Genomic DNA, 18,869 nt, shown 5'->3' on the forward strand with positions numbered 1-18,869 from the left:
TTTTGAGATGCAGTTTTACTCTGTCGCTTCGGCTGGAGTGCAGTGGTGTGATCTCGGCTCACTGCAACTTCCACCTCCCAGGTTCAAGCGATTCTCCTGCCTCAGGCTCCTGAGTAGTTGGGATTACAGGCTCATGCCACCCACACCTGGCTAATTTTTGTATTTTTAGTAGAGATGGGGTTTCGCCATGTTGGGCAGGCTGGCCTTGAACACCTGACCTCAGGTGATCCGCCCACCTCAGCCTCCCAAAGTGCTGGGATTACAGACGTGAGCTGCTGGGCCCAGCCACTACAGCTTCTCTTTAGCACAGCTTCTTGCATCTAGAAAGCACAAAATAACTGTATGTTGAATTTGGCCTTATTTGGAAAATCACCTTTGATGTGTTGTACTTTTCCACGCCTTATGTGGTTAAAAAAAAGAGAAAATGATTAGGAAATTCTATGGATATGTGAATATATCTATTTATATGCTACGCATTCTTTGACGTGTGTGTCACTAATGTAAGTTATTAAGGCCAGACTACAGGAAAAATTTTATAACAGCTACGGAGAGTCAAAAGAAAGAGAATAAAATGGGCTCCATTCTTAAGAGGTTTAAATTCTAAACCAAAGAGGCTGCTGTGTATGACAAAGGCTGACAAAGAATACGTAAATGAATTTAGCAAACATTATATAAGTAGAGTTTTAGCAAAAGTTCGAATACAAACCAGACTGAGAAAAATGCGGCAGTATTGGCACTTTGTTCTGGGGTCTAAATGGGGCATAGGAGATGGAGAAAGCTCAGTTCACATTTGGAGAGAGCATTGTGATTATGACCCGAGTTTGAATGCTGGTCCTTCCTCTTACTAGCCAGATGACTTTGGATGAGTCACCGAATCTCTCTGAGCCTTAGTTTTCTTATCTCTAAAATGGGCCCATTAATAGTCCCCACCTCTAGGATTGTGATGAGTGTTAAGTATGATGATATATGTAATGCAGTTGTATGATACTGGGCCCACGGTAATAGCTAAATATAGTGAACTTTATTATTATGAAATCACATCATCTACAAATCAGTAAGGTGGAAGAACCCAGTGTTTTATTCAAAGTTCAGTGTACATGTCATTCTGGTCAAATAATTCTTGACCTCTGCAAGACTGAAATCCATTGTTAAAACTAATTTTAAAGTATATAACGTTGACTTCAGTTGACCTAAATAGAGGCCTTCCAGTCATAGGAAGCTACCTGGCTTATGAGACATGAATTGGAGATGCCACTCCTAAGGGCTCCACTAGGGAAGAAAACAAAGGTCAAAGTGTACCTGCAGATCCAAGGCTCATATCTGGTTTAGATATTTCAGAGTGTTGCATCCACAGAGACTGGAATGCAGGACTCTTGAATGTGTGAGAACTCCAACTGTCCAAAACAACATAAGTGATGGTTCTTTGGCTGCTCAGACCAAGATCTGAACCCTGAGTCTGACCTAAGTGCCACGTGTTCACATGGACATCAATTAACTAGAAGACACCCAGAAGCAGGTGAAGTAGATGCCAAAGAAATGGGAACAGTTTCTTCTAAGAAAGAGCTGAAACAAGTGGGGTTCTTTGATGGGAGTACTTCAACCAGCAATATGGGGAAATGATGGTTGTCTTCCCATATCTGCCATGTGCCAGTGAGACCCGACTTATTCTGGGTTGCCTCAGGGAGCAAAGTTGGAGAGCTCTGAATGTGTGCAATGGTTGAGATGCCGTCTCTTTTGTTTTTATAGCACCTCCCACCCTCTCCCACTTCTGGTAGCCTCACTTTCATCTCTTTCCAGTATGGGATTGCACAATATGGAGGGCAGGTGCTGCCATCAGAAAAGTTCTTTCTTCACTTAAGCTCTTGTGGGTGGGCGCTGTGCTCTCTTGGCTTACCTGGTTATTAGAACCAGCTCGTCTCGAGAATGTTGCCACTTCTTCAGAGAACATGCCACCAATCACGGGGTGTTCTCACCTGCAAGAACAGGCCCTTCTAGGGACTCTGATGTTAACAGGCCTGACTCCAGCATAGGCAAATGGGTGAGAGGGAGAGTGTTTCCCTTAGTTCCTGTTTCTGATGAAAGGGGGATTGGGGTATAGGTGTGAATGTGTGTGAAAGTGACTGGGTGTGTATACCTATCTAAGAAGACCAGGGGTTGACCCAGAACTATAGACATTGCTTTTGGTGGTATGGTTTGGTCGAGGTAGGGGCTGCAAATTTCAGCAGATGCCATCTAAATGTAGCCATGGCTGTTGACAGGGAAAATGTGCCAGGACTTGAAAGCATGAGAAGATCTGAGTGGAGACATTCTGGAGAATCTTGAAAAGGATTCTGGAGATTTATAAGTGGATGTGCTTTTGGATACAATGTGATGACAGACACCTACCTTGTGCATCCCAGCTTTGAAAATATTACAAGCTGTCTGTCTCCACATTGTGCATTCGATATCTGGAAGGGATAGTGTTTTAATGTTTTGAATTTCTCTGCTCCTCAATATTTCCTCGGAAATACCAGATTTCCATATCCTCCCAACAAGCTGGCCCTTGTTCCTCCCCTCGGATATTTTCCCCCTACTTATTCACAATTTTGGAAGCAGCTTTTAAAAGAGCATTTTGTTGGGGCATAAAATACAAAACAAAACAAAAATCTGACATTTCTCTCAGCTGTTGGCATTGATTTCCTCTCTCCGCATAGCTTACTTGTCCACGTGACTTCTTTTTACAGTGTGTAGCCTAAGGTGTTGACTAATGATCTTTCGCATGGCTCTTTGAATTATGAGGAGTCACATTACTTAATCCTTCTAAATCCCAATTGCTTTCTAGGAAAAATAAGAGATTAAAATCCTTGCTTCAGAGAGTTGTTGTGAGAACTCAATGAAATAACTTATGGAGAGGGCCTGGCACGTCCAAACAGGTGTTCAATAAATACCAGCTCTTAGATCATAAAGAAGGCAATGGGAAACCACATTGCTCAAAAGCCTGCAGCCATAGGTTAGTCACTTCTGGTATAACACCCCACATGCCTTCCTGAAAATCACCATATTATACAGAATCGGCCAATAAAGACCACTGAGTTTACTGGAAAAATAAACTCGGGGCACAATACTGAAAAACTTTGTCAGTGACACATAATAAAAGATAGAAACCTAATAAAAATGATAGCACAGTTTTGCACATGTTAAATGGTTTAGAAATACACAAATACAATAAATATGGCACTTTACCTTGGAAAAGACCTGAAGAGTACTTTTAGAGGTGGGTATCGGAAGGTTATAGCCTGTGAGTTATTATGAAGTGAGCAGGTGTGACTCATAACACAATGGGAAATGAAGTAGCTGGTAGATGTCTGAGGTGTGAATATGTGTTTTCTGCATATTTCTATGGTGCTCGGTACAACAAGGTGGGGGCGTGGAGTTTTTTGCATTCACCTAATGTTTTTTATGGAATAAATGGAGCATACAGAGACACAACATTTGCACTATGCTCAAATTGTTCCCCCAATATATCATTTGCAGTGGGACACATTGGTTTTCTCAAGACAAGTGTTACAGTACAGCTGACTGTACTTAGCTGATGTTGACGGAATGAGTGAATGAATGAATGATTGGAGGGTGGTCTAGAAAATAGAATAAGTATCACAGAACATTGTCAAAAATGCATTTGTAGCCTTTGAAATTGGATTAAAAAAACACATAGTCTTGGATTTTAAAAGGGCTACATAGTGGCTAGGCACAGTGGCTCATGCCTGTAATCCCAGCATTTTGGGAGGCCAAGGCAGGCAAATTGCCTGAGGTCAGGAGGTCGAGACCAGCCTGGCCAACATGGTGAAACCCCATCTCTACTAAAAATACAAACATTAGCCAGGCATGGTGGCGGGTGCCTGTAATCTCAGCTACCTGGGAGGCTGAGGCAGGAGAATCACTTGAGCCCAGGAGGCAGAGATTGCAGTGAACTGAGATCGCACCATTGCACTCCAACCTGGGCTACAAAAGTGAAACTCCATCAAAAAAAAAAAGAAAGAAAAAATGGTGAGGCTACATAGCCACCATAGTCCTTTTGATTTCTCCTCCTGCTATGGCTTCCAGTCTGTGCTTCAGAGAGCCTTGTGAGGGGTCCCTGGGCAAAGCGAGGCAAGCTGCAAGGTTCCCTGCCCTCTTTCAACCAGAGTCCCTAAGGTTTTACCTGCTTTTCTTTTTATTTCACTTGAAGAAAAGTTCTCCTGCTAATTCACAGGTTTACAAACCACCACCACTGATTCAGTTGGCCAAGTTTTGTTTTACAAACTACTAGTCAGGAACATACCTTCTTTGCTCAGAAAGATAATCCTCAGTTGGTAGTATTGTGCTATAACTACTCCAGAATTTGTAGAATCTGACCACAAGTGAGGTTTCAAAGAGTCATTTTGCATCCAAGCTACTCAGCAGTCTCATCATGATCAGCAATAGTACACATGGAACTCTATGTAAAATTCCATTCCAATCTGGGCAGATGCCACATGAAAGTTGATGAGCATTTAAATCTAATGCATTTAATGATGTTCTGTCTCTTCACAAACACCCACTGCAATTCTGTGATTTTCTTTTTCTTTTTCTTTTCTTTCTTTCTTTCTTTTTTTTTTAGAGAGCTGGATTGAAAGATGTCTCAACGAAAGTGAAAACAAACGTTATTCCAGCCACACATCTCTGGGGAATGTTTCTAATGATGAAAGTAAGTGCTTGAAATTCATTATTCCGTGACATCCCAGACATGGCCAATGTTCTGATAGGAGGATAGTGCCTCTAGATTGCTAGGCTGGGCCACATCACCTGGAACAAGACACTCTCCAGCCATTTATGAAATATCCCAGGCCCTCTCTGTAATATTCCACAACAGGGAGTGGAATCCATTCAGGTAGGACTGGAAACTGAGGCCACACCAAAAACTTGCTATTTACAGTGTCATCTTCTGCAGGGCACTTGATAGCCTGCATTCCCACAGACCTTGTTAGAGCAATGCTCCAGTCAGGCAAATATGGACCCTGGCTGGGAAAGGCCATTCCCAGTGGCCACTGTAAATATAGGTTCAAAGTAGTTGTGTCACAGCATTGTTGTTTTAGTCATATATGTCCTTGATATCAGAAAGCAGAAATATCTTCCAGTCCTCGAAGTAGAGAACTAGCGTTAACTGAAAGATGTACACTCCTGTGTTTATACCTTTCCCTGTGTTATGTCAGACTGGGGCTTCTGGGTGCAGTATTAAGAACAGTAGTCTACTTGGGACTTGTATTTTTTCCCTTAAACACCAAAAAGAGGGGAAAGCCTATTATACATCTAATTTTTTGCCGAGCCAGAGTGTCTTTCTTCCTTGGTTGGTAAAGTGCATCTCCTTAGTCCAGTTTTCTGAACGCATGAGCCCCGGCCATCCCCAATCCCCTAGGACGTTTGCTAGATCTACTCAAGAGCCCCACTTCAGAGTCTTATCTGACATTGTCATTCTGCCATCACCATGTCACTTCATTTTATAAAACTGAGCTACACTGAACATAAAGTACACAAATCTTATGTGAGTAGTTTGAGTTTTTTGTAACCACTGGTGTCTATTTTCATTCAGGAAAAGATATAGAACCTTTCTTGTCCCCCAGGAGGCTTCGTCATGTCTCCTCCCTGTCAATTTCTACTGTCCTGACATCACTATAGACTGTTTCTGCCTGTTTTTGAAATTTCATGTAAATGGGATAATGTACTCTGTATTGTTTTGTGTGTAACTTTTCTCAGTCAATATATTGTTTGTGAGATTCATCCATGTTGTCTGTAGCAGTAGTTCTTTCTTTTTTATTGCTGTACAGTATTTCACTGTCTGAGTGTACCACAATTTACAGATCCATTTAAGTGTTGATGAATATTTAGTTGTTTCAAGTTTTTGATTATTAAGAATAAAGCAGGCCAGGTGCAGTGGCTCACACCTGTAATCCCAGCACTTTGGGAGGCTGAGGCGGACAGATCACCTGAGGTCAGGAGTTCAAGACCAGCCTGATGAACATGGAGAAATTCTGTCTCTACTAAAAATACAAAATTAGCTGGGTGTGGTGGTGAGTACCTGTAATCCCGGCTACTTGGGAGGCTGAGACAGGCGAATCACTTGAGCCTGGGAGGCAGAGGTTGAAGTGAGCTGAGATCATGCCATTCCACTCCAACCTGGGCAACAAGAGCAAAGCTCCATCTCAAAAAATAAAAAAAAAGAATAAATCATGTCCTTACATTCTTTTTTAAGTTCTATTTAATTTTGGTGAAATATACATAACATAAAATTTAGCATTTAATCATTTGAAATGTACAATTCATTGACATTAAGTACATTCACCTTGTGTAACCATCTACACCATTCATTTCCAGAGCTTTTCTCATCTTCCCAAAATGAAACTCTGTACCCATTAACCAGTAACTCCTCATTCTGCTTTTCCCTCAGTCTGACAACTACTATTCTACTTTCTGCCTCTGTGCTCTGAGTAACTTATATAAGTGGAGTCACAGTATTTGTCTTTTTATGACTGGCGTATTTCACTTAGCATAATGCCATCAAGGTTAATCCATTTTGTAGCATGTGTCAGAATTTTCTTCCTTTTGAAGGCTGAATAATATTCTGCTGTATGGATATGTCACATTTTTCTTTATCCATTTAGTCACTGATGGACAATTGAGTTGTTTCTGTTTTTTGGTCATTGTAAATAATGCTGTTGTGAACACAGGCATACAAATATCTTTTCAAGCCTCTGCATCTAATTCTTTTGGGGGTATATGCCCAGAAATGAAATTGCTGGATCATATAGCAACTCTGTGTTTAATTTTTTGAGAAACCACAAAACTGGTTTTCATAGTGGTTGCATCATTTTACATTCCCACTAGCAAGGCACAAGAGTTCCAATTTTGTCACTTGCTAGTCATCATTTGCTATTTTTTGTTGTTGTTTTTTTAGTAATAGCCATCCTAATTAATGTAAAATGGTATCTCATTGTGGTTTTCATCTGCAATTATTAAATTGGTGACGTTGAACATCTTTTCATCCACCTATTCACCATTTGCATATCTTCTTTGGAGAAATGTCTAAGTCCTTTGCTCAGTTTTAAATCAGATTGTTTTCTGTTGTTAAGTTGTAGGAGTCTTTATACATTCTGGATATTAACCTCTCATCAGTTATATGACTTACAAATATTTCCTCCTATTCCATGAGTTGCGTTTTCAGTCTGTTGATTATGTTCTTTAATACACAGAAATTTTTATTTTGATGCATCCAGTTTACCTATATTTTCTTTTGTTATATATGCCTTTAGTGTCCTATCGAAGAAATCATTGTCAGATCCAGTGTTGTGAAGCTTTTGCCTTTTATTTTTTCTCTGAAAGTTTTACAGTTTCAGACCTTGCATGTAGATTTTTTATCTGTTTTCAGCTAATATTTGTATATGGTTTTACGTAAGAGTCCAGCTTTATTCTTTTTTTTTGTTTTTTGAGATGGAGTCTCACTCTGTTGCCCAAGTTGGAGTGCAGTGGTGCTGTCTTGGTTTACTGCAACCTCTGCCTCCCAGATTCTACAATTCTCCTGCCTCAGACTCCTAGCAGGGATTACAGGCGTGTGCCACCGCACCTAGCTAATTTTTGTATGTTTTTAGTAGAGATGGGGTTTCACCATGTTGGTCAGGCTGGTCTCGAACTCCTGATCTGCCCGCCTTGGCCTCCCAAAGTGCTGGGATTACAGGTGTGAGCCACCATGCTTGGCCAAGTCCAGTTTTTTGTTTTTTTTTTGCATATTGGCATCCAAGTTTCCCAGCATCATTTGTTGAAAAGACTGTTCTTTCCCCCATTAAATGGTCATGGCACCATTCTCAAAAAAAAAAAAAAAAAAATTTGATCATGTATGTGGAGGTTTATTTCTGGGTTTTCCATATTATTCCATTGATTTATATGTCTGTCTTTATGCCAGAAACAGACTGTAGCTTTATAGTAAGTTTAGAAATAAAAAACTGTGTGACCTCTTATGTTCTTTTTCAAGATTGTTTTGGCTATTCAAAGTCCCTTGAGATTCCATATGAATTTTCGAATGGATTTTTTCTATTTCTGCAAAAAAAAAAAAAAAATGCCACTGGGGTTTTGATAGGTGTTGCATTGAATCTGTAGATCGCTTTGTTTCTTAATATTAAGTCTTCTGGTCCATGAACACAGAATGTCTTTCCATTTATTTAGTGTCTTTAGTTTATTTCAGCAACACTTTATAGTTTTCAGTGTACAAGTGTTTTGCTTCCTTGGTTAAGTTTATTCCTAAGTATTCTATTCTTCTTGGTGCTATTGTACATGTAATTTTCTTAATTTTCTTTTCAGATTGCTTATTCTTGGTGTATAGAAATTATTGTATGCTTATTTTGTGTCCTGCAACTTTCCTGAATTCATTTATTAGTTCTAACAGTACTTTTGAATTGGGGTATGTGTGAAGTCTTTGGGGTTTTCTACATATAGGATCACTTAAGCTGGGTACGGTTGCTTACACCTGTAATCCCAGCACTTTAGGAGGTCAAGATGGGTGTATCACTTGAGTTCAGGAGTTCGAAACCAGCCTGGCCAACATGGCAAAACCCCATCTCTCCTAAAAAGACAAAAATTTGCAGTGGGGGGAGGTGGTGGTGGCAGGCACCATAATCCCAGTTACTTGAGAGACTGGGGCATGAGAAGAGCCTGAACCTGGGAGGTGGAGGTTGCAATGAGCCAAGATTGTGCCACTGCACTCTAGGCTGGGTGACAGAGTGAGACTACATCTCAAAAAACCCCAAAAAGGCAATTTCATCTGTGAAAGGAGATAACTTCCTTCTTATTAATTTGGAATGCTTTTATTTCTTTTTCTTACCAAATTGCTATGGCTAGGACTTCCAGGACTATTTTGAATAGAAGTGGTGAATGCAGGCAACCTTGTCTTGTTTCTGATCCTAGAGAAAAAGCTTTCAATCTTTTACCATCGTTAGCTGTTAGTTTTTTATATATGATGACCTTTATTATGTTGAGGTAGTAGTCTTCTATTCTCAGTTTATTGAGTGCTTTCAACATAAAATAGTAAAAATACTCAATAAAATGGTTGAATTTTGTCATATTTTTTTTCTGCATCAGTTGAAATGGATATGTAGTTTTCCTTCATTTTGTTAAGGTGATACATTATATTAATTGATTTTTGTATGCCAGACCATCCTTTCATTCAAGAAGTATGTCCCATTTGGTCATGATATGTACTCCTTTTACTATGCTGCTGAATTCTGTTAGTATTTTGCTGAGGATTTTTGCATCAGTATTTATAAGGGATATTAGTCTGTAGTATTCTTTTCTTGTAGTATCTTCAGCTTTCATACCATGGTAATGCTGGCCTCACAGAATAAATTTGAATGTGTTCCCTCCTCTTTCATTATTTTGAAGGAGTTTGAGGGTTGGGGTTCTGAACATTCTTGTATGTCTTTTGGTGAACATGAGCACTTGTTTTTGTTGGTATGTTTCCAGGAGTAGAATTGCTAGATCATAATGCCTACGTATATTTAGCTTTAGTAGATGCTGCTGAAACAGTTTTCTGAAGTGGTTGTACCAATTTAGACTCCCACTATCAATTTATAAAACTTTCAGTGTTTCACTTCCTTGCCAACATTTGAGATAGCCATTCCTTCTAATTTTAGCTATTTTTATGGGTGTATAGTGGATGTAATTTTGGTTGTATTTTTTCTGATAAACAATGAATGTAGCATCTTATGTGCTTGTTAGACATTTGTATATCTTTTTTGAATATCTCTTGTCTTTTGCCGGTGTGTTTTTTAAAAATTATGTTATTGGTTTTCCCCTTAAGGATGTGTAAGAGTTGTTTTTATATCCTAAATAGGAGATAGTAATATTTGTCAAGTAAAAGTATTACAAATATCTTCTCTTGGTTTGTGGATTGCCTTTTTATTCTCATAATGGTAACTTTTTATGAACACAAGTTTTTAATTCTAATAAAATTCAATTTATTAATGTTTTTCTTTTATAGTTAGTGCTTTGGTATCCTATTAAGAAATTTTTGCCTACCTCAAGTTCATGAAGATCTTTTTAATGTTATCATCTAGAAGCTTTACTATTTTACCTTTCATTTTTATATCAATAGTTCATCTGGAATTTTTGTGTATGGTGTGAAGGAGTCATCAAAATTCTCTTTTTTTTTCTTATTAATTTTCAACTGATAGAGCACCATTTCTTGAAAAGGTCACCCTTTGCCCACTGAGTTCCAGTGGTGCCTTTGTCATAAATTGGCAGATTATATATATTTGTATCTGTGTCTGGATCTTTATTCTGAACTATTGGTTTTACTGTTTTATTGTCTATTTTGGCGCTAATACTACAGTCTTCATTACTACACCTGTACAATAAATCTTGATATCTGTTGGCATAAGAACTCTTGTTCTTCTTTACTTCTTCTGCAGTATTGTTTTGGTTAATCTGCATTCTTGACAATTCCATGCTGACTTTAGAATTAGTTGTCATTTTGCACATATGCAAAATACCTGCTAGGATTTTTGATGGGGATTGCATTGAATCTATAATAAATTTGGGAAGAATACCTTAACAACATCAAATTTTCAATTACTATATGTTGTATTAGGCCTTCATGTATTTAGATCATCTTTAATTATTCCCAGCAGTGTCTTGTAGATTTCACTGTAGAGGTTTTACACATCTTTCTTTAGACTTATTCCTAGATAATTGATGTTTTCCAATGCTAATGTAATTAGTAATAACTTTTTTTCTAATTGTTAGTTGCTAGCATATGAAAATGCAATTGATTATTTCGATAATAGCTTTGTATTTAGCCACTTTGCTAAATTTGCTTATTAAGTAGAACTTTGCATTTTTTGAACATTCTATGAACATCATTATGTCACTTGAGAATAATGACAGTTTTGCATGTTCCTTTATAATTTTTGTATTTTCATATCTTTTGTGTACCTTATGCACTGGCAGGGACCTCTAGTGCAATTTTGAGGTGACATGGTGATAGTGGACATCATTGCCTTTTCCCCAACCTAAGTGGTGAAAGCATTTAATGTTTCACCATTAGGTATGATATTTGCTGTGGATTTTTGTAGCTACTCATTATCAGATTGAGAAAATTTCTTTCTAACCTTGGTTTTCTGAGAAATTTTTCTTAAATGGGTATTGAATTTTATCAAACACTTTTTCTACATCTGTTTTGATGACCGTATGTTTTTCTCTTTTATTCTATTAATATTGTGAATTACATTGGTTCAGTTTTGAATGTTTAAGCCAATCTTACATTCCTGGAATAAATCACACTTGGTCAGAAGTATTATCTTTTTTATATACTTCTGTGTGTGATTTTTATATATTTCGGCCTGGATTTTCTTAAGGATTTTGGCGTCTATGTTCATGAGATTTGTGGCCTATGATATTTCTTTCTTATGATGTTCTCCAACTTTTGGCTTTGTTTTCTCAATTTATATCTTTTAAACATTGCTTTCATTTCTGCTCTTATCTTTCTTCCTTCCTTCTACTTTATTTGAATTTCATATGCTGTCTTTTTCCAGCTTTTGAGATAGATGCTTAGATTATTGATTTTCAACCTTTTCTAAGATATGCATTTAAAGTCATAAATTTTCCTCTAAACATTGCTTAATTAATCCCAAAATTTTCCTGATATCATACATTCATTATTATTCATTTAAACATATTTTCAACTTTTTATTGTGATTTCTTCCTTTACCTATGATTTATTTAAAAATCTGTTGCTTAATGTCCAAACATTTATAGATTTCCTAATTGTCTTTCTGTTGTTGATATCTCTTTTGTTCCACTGAGTATTTTGCATTTCGAATGTATATTTTGAATGTATACTGGAGTGTTTTGTAGATATCAGTTATGTGAAGTTGGTTAATTATGTTATTTAAATATTCCATATCCTTACTGTTTTATTGTTGTTATTATTTGTTCTCTCAGTTACTGCAACAGGTATGTTAATATCTCTAGCTCTGATTATGGTTATAGCTATCTTTTTAGTTTTGTTAATTTTTACTTTATATATTTTGAAGTATTAGTTTCTTAGAAATTTAGGATTTCTATGTCCTCTTATTGAAATGACTTATTATTATTATTATTAAATATTTCTACCCTATCTCTAGTAATACTTTTTGCCTTAAAGCCTGTTTGTCTGATATTAATACAGCTATGCCAGTTTTCTTTATATATGGGTTGCTACTGTATATATTTTTATTTTCAATCTTAACTATATTTATTTTAATAAGGTTTTTAAACATAGCTTTTTTAAAAAAAAAAACAAAAAACACCCCAGTCTGGTAATCTTTGAATTTAGACCATTTAAATTTAATATTGTTACTGACATTATTAAGTCAACACACTTACTATTTATTTTTTATTTGTCCCATCTGTCTTTATTTCTTTATTCTTACATTTTAGCTTTTTGGGGTGGGATTAATAGAGCTTTTAAAAATATTTGATGTTTTCTTCTGCTAGCTTTTCAATAATACATTCTTTTAGGGTGGTACTATTAGGGATCACAATATGCATTCTTCCCTTATTACTAATACATCTACCCCATATTACTCCTTCCTCTACTTCAAGCATAGTGGAAGGGTACCATCACAGTTTAACCTCATTTTCCTCTTTCTCACCCTCTAAGCTCTGGTTTTAATGTATACGTCTTGTACATATGTTATACACCTCACAAGGCATAATTATTATTGTTTTAAGCAGTCAATATTTATTTTTATTTATTCACACATTTACCCTTTCCATGGTTCTTTCTTCCTGTCAGCAGTTTCATGCTTCCATCTGGAATCATTTTTTCTTTAACTCAGAGAAATTCCTTGCAGATTTATTATCACATGAAACATATCTTTATTTCACATATATTTTTGAAGGATATTTTTGCTGGTGATAAAATTCTAGGTTGGTGAGATTATTTTTAAAATTTTAATTTTCCTTTCAACACTTTAAAGTTATTATTCCACTGTCTTCTGGGGCCCAAAAATGTCTGTTGAAAAGTTAGTCATCAGATGTATTTTTATTTCTTTGAATGTAATGTATCTTTTTGTCTCTGGCTGGTTAAAATTTTTTTTTCTTGTCTTTGATTTTCAGTAGTTTGACTATGATGTACATATAGATATGGCTTTCTTGTTTTTATTCTTCTTGGGGATCACTAAGTGTGTTGTCTTTCATCAAATTTGTAGATTCTTGGCCACTGTCTCTTCAAATATTTTGTCTTCCTTACTCTTGTCATCTCCTTCTGGAGCTGTGGTAACATGACTATTAGACCTTTTGATTGTACCTCATTTTTTAATGTTTTGCTCTGGTTTGTCCATCTTTATCCCTTTGTACCTCAGTTTTGCATTTTTTTAATTGGCCTGCCTTTCAGTTCTAAATCCCCATTTTCTATCATGACTAGTCTGCTATTAAGCCCATCCAAGTGATCTTAATTTCAGATAATTGTATTCTTTTGTGGTAGGTGGTCCAGTTGATTTTTTTCTCATAGTTTCTAAATCTTGGTTGATATTCTCCATTTTTTCATCTGCTTTGTCCATCATTTCCTCTAATTTGACCATCTTTTTCTCTGTCTCCTCAAACATATTAACCCTAGTGATTTTAAAGTTCCTGCCTGATAGATCTAGTATCTGAATTATCTCTGGATCTGTTTCTATTATCTGGCTTCTTTCTTGGATTTCAGGTGTTTTTGGTTCTTTTGAGGATTTTCAATAATATCCCACAGTTTTTTATCCAATGCTGGACACTATGGATGCAAAGTGGAAGAGCCTTTGGGTGAAGGATGTTAACTTTCTCCAACAAGTATTGAGTTTTGTTCTAGCAGGCAGAGAGAGAGCTAGCAGTTCTTAATCTTGTCAACCCTTGGTTAAGTCTGGTCTGTTTCACTTTTGTCTGTACTACTGGGGTGTGGATTTTATTCCTAAAGCATAGCCTTTCTAGGTTCACAGCTGAAAGCTCTGGGTGATTACCAACTTCCCTTTACATTGACCCAGCTTGGACTCCAACCCTAATCAATTAATGATTGGCTCTTTAGTCCCTAAACTGCTGTTTTCCCCTTAGTTTCTTGGTTTCTCACTCTCTGCATGTGTAGCTTAGGAGTGGGCCAAGGACTTGAGGGGTAATTTGAATACAGGTACATTCGTCTCTTTCTTTAAAGCTTTCTTCTTTTTGTGTTTGCTCCTCAGACATTAAATACTCTGTCATCCCCAAACTCTTCTTAGCTCAATAGGCTATACTCTTTGCTTGGTTTCTATTTCCCACTGTAGCAATTTGGAAACATTTTTAGGGAAAACATCAAGGTGACTGTAGAGCTTACTTCTGGTGCTTCCTTTCTTTTAAGGCTTGTAGTTCCTCTAGTCCCGTCTGCATTTATTGCTCTCCAGTGTTTTCAAATAACTACTTGTGTATTTTATCTATCTTTTACAATTTGGTGGGTGAGTTAATCTAGTGAAAGCTACTTTATTTTTAGTTAATATGTATATATAGCTATCATTTATTGAGCAATGAGAAGTGCTTTAATTCCATGATCTCATTTCTTTCTCACAATAGTCCAAAGAGGTGGCTTATGATTATGAGCTTTAACTTACATACATAGAAATTGAAGCTCAAACATTCTTGCATCCAAATTCCCCTCAAGTCCTTAGTCCACTCCAAATTGCATTTCTTTTCCCTGGCAGATGTCAAGAATCTTGCCCAAAGTCACATAACTGATAAGCGGTAGACTTGGGATTTGAACTCAGGTCTATATGTCTGCCTTTCAGCATTAGTCTTTTATAATGTTTTTTGCACTTGTCTGCCTCTCAGAAAGTAATGAACCTTCATGTTTCAAAGACTTGACATTGGTGATTTCATAATTTGCCAGTAGGAACACTAAGAGTAGAGCTCATCATCCCCTCTTAGTGACTGATCTGGTGTCTCAATATTTGATTGTGCCTTGTCATTTCCTTTACGAGGCTAGAAAGCCCAAAAAAGGCAGGAATGTTGTATGGTTCAATGTTGTAACCTCAGTGCTTGGCACAGGTCATGGTTGAAGTTTTAAAAATTACTTGCAAGGAAAAAACCCCTCTGATTTAGCATGTTAAGAATGCTTTGACCTGTGATCCCAGCTACTTGAGAGGCTGTGGTGGGAGGATTGCTTGATCTTGGGGGGTGGAGGTTGCAGTGAGCCAAGCTCATGCCATTGCATACCAGCCTGGGTGAGAGAGTGAGGCCCCATCTCAAAGAAAAAAAATTCAGAAGAATGCTTTGGATTTTAAGAGACAGAAACCTGATGGTTTAAATGATGTAGATATTTATTATTTTATTTAACCAAAGATGGAAAGGAGGAGGTTCCAGGGTTTATTCAACAGCTCTACATCCTCCAGGACCCAGGCTCTGTATGTCTCCCTGCTGACTCCCCTACATTGTTGGTTTTTGCTCCCATGTTAGTACCTCATAATCACAAGGGAGCTGCTGCAGGTCCAGGCATCAGGGCCACATTTCAGACAGGAAAATGGAACAAGGGGAGACACCAGTTAGTTTTCTTCTTGTCTGTCTCTTTTTTATCAGAAAACAACAGAATCTTTGCCAGAAGCCCCCGGTAGACTTATTTTCCTTTGTTTTTGTCCAGAATGCTATAATTTATAGCTGAAAGGAAGGATGAAAGAGGATTTGTCCCAAGAATACGATTATGATAGTTGGACTGACCACAGGTCAAATCTAACCTGTGGGCTCTTTTTATACATCCCATGATCTAATAATTTTTTTCATTTTTAAAGAGTTGGGGAGGAGGAGAAGAAGAAAAGGAATAGACCATATATGGCCCACAGAGCCTAAAATATTTACTATCTGGCTCTTTGCAGAAAACCAACCCTTGGCTTGGAAAAATAATGCTTTACTGCTTGGGCTATCATAATATTGCCTTGGATAAAACGGGTTTGATTAGCAAGCAGGAAAAAATGAAGGACTGGCTATGGGTGGCTTGCCATAGAGTGTATCTCTGGACCAGGCCAAGTAAAAAGTGCCTTCTCTGGGTGATTTGGGAGAGGTCAAGATTCTACTTACTGAGAGGACTTCTTTTACTGGATCTTTCAGTATTAGCATCAGGGACCTGGTCAAAATAAAAATGTGTTGCTTGGAATGGAAGACTATTCACTCAGTTTGTTAGCCTAGAATAAAAGAGTATGAGATTTTATGGATCATCTTGGCCCAATCTCCTGTTTTACAGATAAGGATACTGAGACTCAGAGAAGGGACAGGATTTGCCCGAGATAATACTCCTAGTTAGTGGCAGAATCAGGACTGTTACTGAGGTGTTCTGATGCCTGTCTAATGCTCTGTTATGTCCCTTTAGGAACCCAAAAAAGATTGATTTAGTCGATTAGCTAGAGATACAGTGAGTATGAAGAAGTGTGATATAGGACTGATATATTTTTTTCTTTTTTGGTGGACTGATATTTTTTAATGGAATGCAGTTGGAAAGAAAACCCTGCACCAGTGGAGTCAAGTCCTAAATGCCTGATGGGTGAAGGGACCGAGCAAGAGTGGATGGGTTATTTACCGTAATGCAGGTCTCATGAATTCTCACTTCCAATCTAGACAAATCGCATTTTTCCCCTGGCAGATGTCAGTAGATATTTATGCTTCTGATGGCATACTCACCAACAAACAGGAGGATTGTGACTGTAAAATATTAAAAAGTCCGTGACTGTTGAAGCATCACTTCCAGAGAGGAAAGCTCAGCAGTGTGGATTAGACAGAGTTGTATGGGTAGAACATAAATTTCTGCAAAAATTGGGCCCAGAAGATTCCCTTGGCACCTACTACATGCTAGACTCTATGGAAATCCCAAAATCATATAAGGCAAGAAAGAGCAGGGAGCCAATATTAACATATATTCCACATCAGGCAGTATGCTGGGCATAATCACAATCATGATTTCTTTTAATTCTCTGGAGGGAAAGTATTTTTATCCCCATTTTACAGATGAAGAAACAGCTTCAGAGGTTGTGTGACTTATTCAATGTCATAGCAAGTAAGTGGTAGAGTTAAGACTTAAATTTAGAGTGATTTGATTTTATTGCTGGCTCTTTTTCCACCACATAAGCTGTCTCTTCCATGGATCCCTGCTCTCAATGAATTTTCAATTTAGAAGAGAAGTTAAGGCACATGCTGGAGTATTAATAATGCAGGGACATATGTGATCAGTTTCATTCAAATGATATGAGGTGATCTTAAGACCTTGCCACACCAAGTGTGGTCCTGGAGTATAGCATAGACCTCCATGGAAGCTTGTGAGAAATGCAGTATTTCAGGCCCATCCCAAACTCACTGAAAAATGCTCTACGTTTTAACAGTACTTTCAGATGATTTACTAATTATGCATGCTAAAGTTTGAGGGAGGTCACAGATTGGAAGGTGACTGGGAAGGCATCTTGGAGGAGGTGGCATTTGTCTTGGGCCTCAAAGGATCCACGTGGCTCCTGCAGTGATGATAAAGAGGTGGGAGGCAGAACACTACAAGACTGGTCTTGAGCTTGGAGAGTTTTCCAGGTTGACTTGAACAGAGAGGTTGAAGAATCATGAGAAACAGGTCTAGGAGTGAGTTTGGGCCACATGTGGTGGCAGGCACCTATAATTTTAGCTACTTGAGAGGCTGAGGCAGAAGGATTGCTCAAACCTGAGAGGTGGAGAAGTTGCAGTCAGCCAAGACCACGTCATTGCGCTCCAGACTGGGCAACAAGAGCGAAACTCTGTCTCAAAAAAAAAAAAAAAAAAATCACATTTCAAGACTATGTAAGTGAAAGATATATCTCTCTCTCACTCCACGCAGCATGTCTTACTTGATTATCCAGTTTGGTGTCTTATAACTTTATAAAAAGATTTCTAGAGAAGAGGAAATGTCGTTAAACCTCATTTGAAATTCTTTACTAAAAAGGATGCAAGGAACTGCTCAGCCTTATCTATTGTGGAGAGGAGAAGACTGTGGTGAGATGGAATGTCTCCGGGAGAAGAAGGAAGTTCAGGGTGGTCAGGAGCTGTTTTGTATTTCCATTGAGGTGTGAGCCAAATGCCCTGCCAATAGCAGAAAGGCGTTCAGACAGCTCCTAGTGCTAGGGCAAGACTGAGATCCAGGACAGGGTTCAACGGCAGAGACCTCCTGTGATGCCTGCAAATAATTGGGTTGCCTCCAGGGGATGTCTGCTGCAGTTTTAGTGCTGGCTTCGAGACTGCTAGCTGGCTGGCACGGCCCCAGTATTTAGGCTATGATTTAAGATGACCTCCTTGGCTCTTGCACATCCTCACATATGTGCCCACAGTGTCATCAAGGGCTGCCCCTTCTGCCCACAATGTCAGTCTATCTGTCCTCTCTTCTCCAGAGGACCTTCCCCACTCCTCTGGAGAAGAAGGACGCACCGTTTCCTCTGGGCTTCTAGGACACTACCAGGCCAGGGCCCCTCCACCCTCCATTTAGCTCTCCATGGGGCCAAAACATCTCACCAGCATTTAACATAGTAGGGCCTAGTACATAAGTGCTCAGTAAGCATATGGATATTAGGAAAACAAAATAGACCATAAAGCCTCGCTAGATTATGGGTGTTTATAATTTGCTTTAAGTTTTGGGCACTCCAGGACCACTTACCCATTTGAGTAGATTCTTCCTTTGGATCCCCCTCCCCTATAGGGTCTTTGTAATTTGTTTATGCTTAGAAGTTAGACTAGTTTTGAATCCATAATACAGCCATGTAGTCCAACAATCAAAATGCTTTAAAAGGCACTCATTGAGCAGTCTTGGTCTCACCTCCATCTTCCCTTTGCAACCCTCTATGGCTTCCTAGTAATAAATA

General features: G+C 38.1%; 1 protein-coding gene across 4 annotated transcripts in view; it reads left to right on the forward strand.

Moving 5' to 3' along the window:
- The window catches only part of RFX4 (regulatory factor X4), a 177,663-nt gene that overhangs the window by 21,765 nt on the left and 137,029 nt on the right, over positions 1 to 18,869 (forward strand). For 3 of the 4 annotated variants that reach the window (XM_017540861.2, XM_017540854.2, XM_017540877.2), the window contains exon 2: positions 4,619 to 4,705. The exons of the other annotated variant lie outside the window; for it this stretch is intronic. In XM_017540861.2, coding sequence (XP_017396350.1) covers positions 4,619 to 4,705 — 87 coding nt within the window. The remainder of the gene's footprint in view (positions 1 to 4,618; positions 4,706 to 18,869) is intronic. 4 annotated transcript variants of the gene reach the window in all.

The sequence above is a fragment of the Cebus imitator genome, unplaced genomic scaffold, assembly GCF_001604975.1.
Source record: "Cebus imitator isolate Cc_AM_T3 unplaced genomic scaffold, Cebus_imitator-1.0 Scaffold8, whole genome shotgun sequence".
Taxonomy (NCBI): Eukaryota; Metazoa; Chordata; class Mammalia; order Primates; family Cebidae; genus Cebus; species Cebus imitator.